Source organism: Vicia villosa, linkage group LG2, assembly GCF_029867415.1.
Source record: "Vicia villosa cultivar HV-30 ecotype Madison, WI linkage group LG2, Vvil1.0, whole genome shotgun sequence".
NCBI classification, from domain to species: domain Eukaryota; kingdom Viridiplantae; phylum Streptophyta; class Magnoliopsida; order Fabales; family Fabaceae; genus Vicia; species Vicia villosa.
The window spans coordinates 204,940,117-204,949,864 of NC_081181.1; the positions used below are offsets into that span (position 1 = coordinate 204,940,117).

General features: G+C 34.1%; 1 protein-coding gene across 1 annotated transcript; it reads right to left on the reverse strand.

Annotated features, from left to right (window-relative positions):
• Nucleotides 1-205: 205 nt before the first annotated feature.
• Nucleotides 206-8,711, reverse strand: LOC131653674 (ubiquitin carboxyl-terminal hydrolase 14). The gene is made up of 20 exons (XM_058923930.1): nucleotides 8,464-8,711; nucleotides 8,108-8,279; nucleotides 7,570-7,682; nucleotides 7,139-7,475; nucleotides 5,947-6,041; nucleotides 5,029-5,162; nucleotides 4,890-4,946; nucleotides 4,729-4,806; nucleotides 4,345-4,399; nucleotides 4,225-4,266; nucleotides 3,716-3,796; nucleotides 3,074-3,272; nucleotides 2,928-2,985; nucleotides 2,728-2,850; nucleotides 2,212-2,300; nucleotides 2,040-2,129; nucleotides 1,448-1,615; nucleotides 1,238-1,356; nucleotides 994-1,123; nucleotides 206-848 (listed from the first exon to the last, which is right to left on the reverse strand). The coding sequence occupies exons 1-20, from the start codon at nucleotides 8,557-8,559 to the stop codon at nucleotides 670-672; spliced, it is 2,415 nt and encodes an 804-aa protein (XP_058779913.1). The 5' UTR covers nucleotides 8,560-8,711; the 3' UTR covers nucleotides 206-669.
• Nucleotides 8,712-9,748: the final 1,037 nt, after the last annotated feature.

The following is a 9,748-nucleotide window of genomic DNA, read 5'->3' on the forward strand; positions in this document are numbered from 1 at the left end:
TCGCAATATTGAATCACATATCAATTAATTGTTCAAATATTTAATTAAAATTTAAAAGTCAATAATTTCTTAAAATTAGATTTTAGGAGATTTTCTTGCATATTACCACGGCATTTAAAATTCTAGGGTACCAAAACCAGGGAAATTTAAAAAGAAATGAAGAAAATTGCATTTTAAATTTTTAATTATTGATTTATCTATCTGTGGTTGATATTTTTAAGAAAGGTCTAGAGATTAACGATTTGAATAGAATCATGGTCCTAATACAACAGTATGATGCAAAAGTTGATCCATGTAGACAACCGGGCTTGGTGAAAATAAGGCTCGATTGTTTTTGTAGTCCTATTTGAAGAGAATGGCTATATCAATCAATGTCATTAAAAAAAATAAGAAAAAAAAAAAGACCTATAAATGTAACACCAGTATTGCAAATTCCTTTTTTTTCTATAAAGATCAATATCATCACTTCCTAACATGGTGTATTTCAGTCGAACCCAAAAAAACAAATGTTAGAGGCAGCCAATGAGGCCTGTTTAACAAGCAACCAAGACAAAGGAGGCAAATGTATCCCATCAGCACAAGTAGCTAACAGGTTGTGCCATTTTAGAACACAGTGTGCCTCTCAACACGATTGAGATATTCAGAGTTCGATTCTCGACACAATCTAATTCAAGAGTTAAGCCTCTCAAAAAAGTAAAGATAGCCCATGTCCTTGGGAGGATTGATGGAAGCGCCTACCTTGTTGTCGTTAAAAATAACCCATCTCCCATCTTTTAAGATGTGAGCAACATAGTGACCACAATGCGTTGAGGTTCCGATGTGGCTAACAATTCCCATTAGTCGATATTCTGTGGAAAACCATATTGAGAAATATTAATTAGTTCAGATAAAATATAATAATATTAACCAAGATAGGTATCGGCAAAATTTTGGCTGATTAATGATTGATAATTCATCAATAACAAAAGTAATTAAGAAATGAAAGCAACTCACTTCCTCCTCCATCGGGTAAGTCAGCATCATTTGGACCAGATGTAGTGTTTGATGCAGTAGCATCCATATTGGAAACAGATGCATCGGGATTGCTGAAGATCCAGTCTGTTGCTTTCTCTATGTCACCACCCTGCAGAGCAATTATTTCCATTTAGATATAGTTAAAGACATCTCTAGACAATGTATCCCAGCCAAATCCTGCATACCATAAGAGAAATAGGAGAATATGAAAAGAGAAAATTACCGATGCTTTCAGCGCCTTTCGAGCAACGTCGTCTTGAAATCCAAATGATATTAGAGTATCAACTTTTGACTGGTCAACACTTTCAGAGCCACGCCCTTTAGAAATAGGAGCATCGATATCTAATAAACAAATATACTTCATTATTTCCTGCATATAGAGGTGTATCTGGCTATAAAGAACTCTTTCGCATAATATAGAAAACAAAGATACCTGGATCATCCATGTGAGAAAGTAACCAATTCATTGCCTCTTCTACTCCAGCATTTGATGTATTTATAGCAGCTTTTTGACAATGAATAAGGTGAAAGCCCATAGAAACCAGCTGTGAAACAATGTCTTCGTTGGCTAAAGGTGTTTCTGAATCATCCTCAGTGGGTACTGTGCAACATACAAAACAAAATCCAAATTTAAAAATTCAACATTAATCCAGCTAGAATTTTCAAGTTATTTAGCTGAACAAAAAGCACTAGCCCACATAATATATGACAACAACAATCACAGAAACTGATGAATTTCGGAATTTGTAGTTAACTGAAATACCCTTGCAAACACATTAAAAGGGTCTATGTAGAAAATCGTTTTTTCCTGGATTAGAAGCATGTGGGAAAACATAAAATTATATCAACAACCAGAGCAATCAAACTTAAAAACTAGGTCTCTTGACATCTCAAATGAGCAAAATCCACTAGTGAGATGGTAGAGAACCAACTAATGAAAAATGTTACTATATACAGTCTATTAAGGACTCAGCGACCCTACTTGAATCTTTATTATCTCCAGAAGCAAAAAAAAAACTACGTACCTCCATCTGGTAGAAGCTCTTCCCCAGGTTGATGACCTTTGCTACGCATATGACTGATATCTATGATATCAGGAACATCAACATATACATCTGAAAGAACAAAAGCTCTTAATAACAACGATATCGAATAAGAATAATCTAGAAGAACAGATTTATTGACTATAACAAGTACCGAGTTTTTTGGGTACCCATCCCTCTTCCATAACGAATTTCCGCATGTGCAACACCAGGTAATCAGGGAATGATGTCAGACCAGCCGATCTACAGATTATATTGTGTTTTAGCATCAAAATGGTAATTTAATAGAAGTTTTCAATATAAGAAATGCTACACTTGGTTGTCATCTACTCTCTAAAGACAATCGCTTTACAAGACTGAGAACCTGTTTGGTTTTAGAAAACGTTTATATTTTCATTTTTCCAATACAGATCTTTGAAAACAAAAACAGAATAAAAATAATGTAGCAATTTTCAAAAGTGAAAACAGAATATTTTCTCAAACCAAAGTTGCCAAGCTGACATTTTAGTTGAAAGCGAAAACAAAAAACAAAACCAAAACATTTACCCATACCAAACAAACCCTACTTTCTCATGAAACCAAAAAGTAACCTATTTACTTCTTTACAATATGAACCACCATGCACAGTATTATAATTTAACACAGCTTAGGAATTCAGAAGATTGCTTACTTCACCGCTGTGGTCTTCGCTTGCAAAGCAGTGCTGTAAAAATCATGTATCTCCTCGGGAGATGAGAAGCTTGCTAGGCAAGCTTCTAAAGGTACCCTAGGACGTACAATCTCATCACCAGACCTATCGCAATAAATAAATATAATAAGCAAAGCTTGGATGGGCGCAAATGAAAGAAATTCCTAGGTATTTGAACTTACACTTCTTTTCCTTCAGAAGGCTTTTCTGCTTTCAGTTTGTGAAACAATTCCAATTCTTCTGAAATTTCTCAAAAAATTAATATGTAAGAATTAAATAGAAAACCCGAAGATTTCTCAGTTTGATAAAATTTGTAATGAAATCCAACCTTTGTTAGTTGCTTCATGCAATGGGATATTCAGAGAAAGAATGTAGTCATTCCTTCTATTATACGCAACTTTTCCAGATGAACACAAGATCCGATCTTCAACACCAAACTTGAAACTCCTTGCAGGATCCAGTTCAGCTTTCCCAGCATTAGCTCGTTCCACTTGGTCAAGAAAATGAAGGAAAAATTCTAAAGCATCCTAACATTCAGTTGCGATCAAATGGTCAGAAGAGATAGCAAAGAAATGCTGTCACTAAAATTTAAGTATGGATGGGAAACCACTTTTGTTGAATCAAAACATTAATAATTATCTGCTACACAGCTTACTAGAAACCAAACGCAAATATTAGAACGCCAAAATCTTATGATAATGACTGTAAGTAAGCCAAACATTCCATGGCTGATATGCTTTGGGCATCAATTGATATTTTCTCTGATCTTCAACTGGTTTATGGGCTCGGATGGCTATATACTAAGGCTAAGTGACTAATATTTATTTTCCATATATGCTAGCTAAGCTTTAGACTACATTTCCAGTTGAGTTCACAAAAATTATGGACAATGACTAGTCAAAAGACATAATATCGTGCTCTACTTGCAAAATTAATTAATGTTGAGAAAATAAAAAGTTGGTATAGATACCTGTTGCCGCATAGATGAAAATTCCGGATGGCTGGCAGCAACTAATGCTTTGAACATACGTGGTGGTATCCCTTCCTGCACCTAATGTTTGAAATTGGGAGTCAAAAAAATGGCCACAAAAAACAATTAAAATGAGAAACAATAAGATGAAACATAGAGTATGAAAAGGTGACGATAGTCAATGGCATAAATCCATTACTTTATCAAGTGACACTTGAAGTCGTCAACCAAAACGATTGCAACATATTCAAAACCATTGTGATAAAATCTCATCTTAAAAACTTATCATTTCCTATGCTGGTACAGTATATACCCCCTCAAGAAAACACTCGAGGATAACTGTTGCTCACTGAGAAATTCCTTCAATATATGAAAACTTATACATTCATGATGGTACAGTATATACCCCAAAAAAAAAAAACACTCAAGGATAGCTGTTGCTCACTGAGAAATTCCTTTAATATATAATTCAGTAAGGAATTTAGTCAACAAAGTTCTAGAAAGCTTACCGCAGATGTAGGAGTGGTTGCAACGCTCTTGTCCTCATCATTCTGGAAAAAAGAATGTAATATAAAAATAACGGAGATTCTAAGCAAACTTTCAAGAGATGTGTCGATACTGGTACTTACCTCAAATTGAGGAACAGAATATTTGCCAGATAGTAAACCATGTGCCAATTTCGTCCTAGGATAAAATAGGAATAGTTAATATATTTCCCTTATGAAATTTTACCTAAATAATAAAATTCAATTTTGAAGTACCTCATTATTAATAAACAACTAAACATTTTCTTTTGTATGAAACAGAATGCTCTACTATAATATATAACTACTGTTATAGATATAGATTATTTGTGTTAATAACCAAATACATGATTACTTTACCATGCCACAAATAGAAGAGTATAGTGACACAGATTCCATGGAATATTTACACATCAACAACAAAACATGACATAACAGAAAAAGGGTAGCAGTAGCATTTAATCATATTAAAATAATCTAGTTTCTTACAACTGCATATTGAGGTCCACAGTTGGATCAGCAGGAGCCGCCTCAAATGCCTTCTTTAGACTTTGGTTTATATAGTACCTAAGATGCAATCATAACAATACTGAAGTAACTGCAAACAGGGTCCAAAGCAGTTCAAATAAAAATTAGAGACATGAACAGACCTTGAAGAGAAAGATCGTGATGAAAACACAGCTTGCATGGTTGCTGCCAGGTAACAACTGAAAGAAAGAAAAATGAGGAAGCAAAAAATGTCAAACAAGTACATTATAACAAGTATAGATCAACAAGAACCAACTCTACCTGTTTCCAAGATTGACCAATCCTGTAAATCCAGGTCCAAAAATTGGTTCCACTTCCTGTCCACTTTCTTGGATTCGATTCCATTCAAAATTGGTATTTTGGTCGAGTTCTTTTTCAGCAGTCGTCATTTCAGTCTGATTATTAGAATGCAGGGATATGAGAGAACTATATACATAAAACAATATTGATGATATGCATACTTTCAAACAAGTTTGTTAGACAGTTATACACCAAAAGTTTATTGCTTAAACATCCAATTAAACTTTCTTAATAAACAGGCTTATTATAGAGTAATACACCAAATGTTGTTGCTTAAACATCCATTAATAACTTGCACGCGAACTCTTGCCCAAAAACCTGATATCTCAGGCTCAAAAGGAGAGAGTTTCCCATTTGGATTTCGTTGTTTAGTTTAGATGTGATAGATAATAAATCACACTAACGGAAATTGCAAACAAATCCCAGAACCACACCAAAGATTAATAGGTATCTTAGACCAAACAAATGCATTCCTTATTTCCAAGAGCAAGCTCTAGATCTGTGAGAATTGCAACTGTTGCAATTCCAGATTATCTAAATAATCATTTGTGAAAGGCCAAAAAGGAAATAAAGCATATAATCATGCACAAGTAGAATGAGTCCAATGCAGAACTTTATTCCACAACATACCTTTTACAGATATTTCGCTACCATACAAAATATTTATCAAATTTAAAGGAAAAAGTGTGATATATCTTAAGATGCGCCGTCTCAGCTCTGAATCATTCTAAAGAAATATATTCCCATTTTAAAAGTAATAAAATAACGCTTGAAGAATCTATCAAAAAATATTAGCCTGTCACGTGAAGCCAGACACCGGGGTGCGGTCAACTAATCAATTACCATCTGGAAAATACTAATTTAAGATAAAGAATTAACCTTTTGCAGTGATGAGAAATCAATCCCAAAAAATGCCAAATGTTGTGCTAAAAGTGGGTCCAACACATTCTCATCCTCCGCATAGGAGAAAACATCTGAACTGCCACAATATATTGTCCATAATTAGCACATACTGCAAATTAAATAAATAAATCGGCACTATATTGACTATACATATTGTAAAGTATAGAGTTCAATCTATTAAGGGTGAAGGTTATCATCGCCAAAATATAAGCATCTCTGAGGTAGCATTTGGTAGAAAGGTTGAAATAAACCATAATACAACATGAGTTTTATGCTATGTCACATAAACGGAATGGAAGGTAAAGTAGGCTACGTTTGGTTCCACTAAATATGACAACCAAAATGAACAGAACAACACAAGTTCAAATGATTTTTTCCTTAACACTAACATTATCTAAAAGCTTGATTGGCATGATGATTTATAGTCTTTCTGAATTTGAAACTAAACACTTCATTTCATAAAGTTCAGCAACATCAAAACCGTGTTTTATGATTGAGACAAGCAACAATGACAACAAACTCAGCAATTGCCTAGCTCATAATTTCATTTGGTTTCCTTTATCGTCAATTATTAGACTATCATTCTTCTGATTTAGTCTTTTACCGGAGCTTCTACAACTTTTCTACACACATACCTAAACCACGTAAGGTAGGGCTCCATATTATATTGCATAATGCTTTCATTTGTTGATAATTATTTATGCAAAAAATATATTCTGCTTATAAGGAATATTAGATAAATAAGATAGATGTGATATCGTAGTTACCTTATAGTTAATAGTGTGATTGTATATTGATTCTCTCAAAGAGCCTTTACAATAGAGTTTTTATGGTGTAGTTTAATATAATTTAGTGTTTTTTATGTGATGTCGCCCATGTTCTAGATGGGGTCAAGGTCAACATATTTCTCCACCATTAGTTCGGCATACTCTTGGCTATGTTATATTCATTCCGATTTTCAGCATGTTTAACAAGAAAAGTGTTTTGTAACAAAACTTTTAACCTTAACCATAAAATTTCATGTTTATGACTTTATATTTGACAACTAAGAATCAGGCTTGCATAATTGATTGGCTAGAATGCTAGACCATATAAAACAAACAAGTAAACTATTGAAACAGTTTAAAACATAGGCTTGTCAAAATAAAATTCGCTGGAAGAGTGTCACCTGCTGCTTCCAGATCAGCAGTAATAGTCCCAAGCTTTACGGCAAGTGGGTAGCCAGTCTTTTTATAATGTTCAACAGCATGGTTGTTTCCACCACTTCCATCCCAATTTTTCCTCCCACAAAGTATCACTCCATCAGTCAGATTTAACCAAAGATTGTCTGTCTTGTCACACTGAGAACATTTCCACCCAGATGGAGGAATGACAACACTATTGTCAATTTGCTGTAAATTCATTGCATAGACACTTTCAACTTTCCGATCAGCAGTCCAAGCTGAGACTTGCTCCTTCCGCTCAGCACCCGCATCTCGCAATATAGCATCAGCAGCCAACCTTACCTGAAATTTTTTCCATCAAATGATATATAGAAATTAAACTTCTCCACAGCACAAGACCATCTCTATGAATCAAATCCAGCGGGGACACAAATACCTTCTCCGGCAATTCCACAGAAGGAAACGAAAGAGAAACATAGTCAGGTAATATAACTATATTATGAGTTTCTTCGTATTCAGCATCATTGTTATCAAATCCCCCATCAACACCTACAAATTGACACATTGGATTAAACTGAGTTATCAATAAAAGCAACCACCTCAACAACTACACAACTCCAATGGACCAAAACCAATCATGTGTAACATTAACTAACACGTAGTTTGTATTGGCTTATATGAACTTATCAACCGACATAACCACTTGTGAGTTTGTTTGAGAAAGCTTATGATGTGTTCATAAGACCTTTCCACGAGCTCTCCAAAATAGCCTATGAAAACAGTTCGATTTTATTTATCTTTTATCGTAGAAATAGCTTATACATATGCATTAATCATTAGTGTTTATGCTATAAATACTCAATTAAGTTGTCTATCCAAACAGGACTCAATAATGAGCAACAACTAAACCAATATACAACATTCATAAGTTCAACAATCATGTAATATTCGCAATCATGCCATAAAACACGCACCAATAGCCAAGAGGGTAGGTTTCTTTGAAGGCCTGTCTTCCGGAACCAACTTCTTGGTCTTCTTTACATGCAAGTAAACCGGATTTCCAGTCTTTTCAAAGTTCCAACCAACATAATCCTTTCCAAAAGCAAGAAACGTAAACATATCGATGAATAACCCACCATCTGAAATCTGAAAGAAAACAAAAAAAATCCAAACCCATAGTCTATCAAATTTACAACAATGAAGAACAAAATGTGAACAAAACAAAATGCAATTTCAATTTCAAATTAGAATAACAGAATCAATAACAGAATCATCAAGCAAATTGTTGAAGTAAAACAAAAAAACAATGGGATTGGAGGTGAGGATTTACAGGAGTGTCGAAAGACAAGCAGCACTCTTGCTTGTAGACGCGATTGGTTGGCTCCGGAATTCGAACACGGGAAAGATTTGATCGGAGCAAATCCATTGTCGTCGTGAAGCAGTAGAAGAAATTTCCGGGTTTTGGAGAGAAGATTTTCGGAGAAGGGTTTTATAGAGAGAGAGAATCACTGTTTGCCCTAACCTGTCAATTAGTGTTTAGTATATATCTTTGGAATAGAAATGAAGCTAACTATATACTCTCTCTCTCTCTCCATCTCAAGATAATGAATAAATCATGTAGTAATATTGTTTAAACTAATAAAAATACTTCTTGTTAGTGATGATGTTTTTCAAATATTTGATTTATAAATTATTTAAAATAAAATTATAATATAATTCCAATAGGACTTTTTATTCATTAAAAAAATATTTGTATGACTTTTCAAACTCTTATATCCTTTTTTGGACTGAATTCAAAGATTGATTTGTTTCATTAGGAGTGGATTCCACCTTAGACAAAGATGTTTGAGCAGAAGTTAATGCCTCATTATTTTCTATCAATTTCTGAGTAAGCAGTTTTACCTTTTCGACTAGAGTGTCGGATATTTAAAAGGCTCTACAACGGCCTATGTAGTCATAAATGAGTTAGACGTTTCCCATATTTCTTCTAAGCACTAATGACGTTCCACAATGAGGGCATCAACTCGTTCTTTAAGCAGATATTTCTCTTTTCGAAGACAATCGGATAAGAAGGCTTCCTCCCACCTGACAACTCTGAAAGTCAAGACGGCGAACAATAGACAAATGTGGTATGGCAACTTCGCCAATTCTCTCTAACGAGCTTCTTCAGGCTTATTTAAGAAATAGGAGTAATCTTCATCAAAAATGGAAGATCAGAACTCCTAAGTTGTTCTTAGGCCAAAACGAACTAGCCGTGTAGGTGGCAATCCTACTTGAATCGAAAAGTGCTCATCGGTAAATCTAAGTCGAGGAAGATGAGTTTCTTATGAAGATGAGTTTTATGAGAACTGGGGCATGACAATTATGTTTACATATTGAATATGGATGAGAAATTTATTATCTACCTAATTATATGTATGTGTATGATATCTTAATAAAAAGTTCTAGCAAATAGAAGATCGGTAAATTCAAAGGGAATTTAAATTCTAAAATTTAGATGGTGAATCTTGGTTTACGAATAGGATACTTAGAACGGATATCACAAAAAACCAAAAATATGGTGAATAATTTGTATCCCAGATCAGTTACCTGAAGAAAAATTTAGAGTGGTTCAA

Excerpts from the sequence above, each read along its gene's own strand:
- LOC131653674 (XM_058923930.1), bottom strand. The coding sequence starts at position 8,559 with ATGGATTTGCTCCGATCAAATCTTTCCCGTGTTCGAATTCCGGAGCCA. Across the intron at positions 7,683-8,107 it reads ACCTACCCTCTTGGCTATTG|GTGTTGATGGGGGATTTGAT; the intron begins GTGCGTGTTTTA and ends GTCAATTTGTAG. Across the intron at positions 849-993 it reads CTTACCCGATGGAGGAGGAA|AATATCGACTAATGGGAATT; the intron begins GTGAGTTGCTTT and ends GGTTTTCCACAG.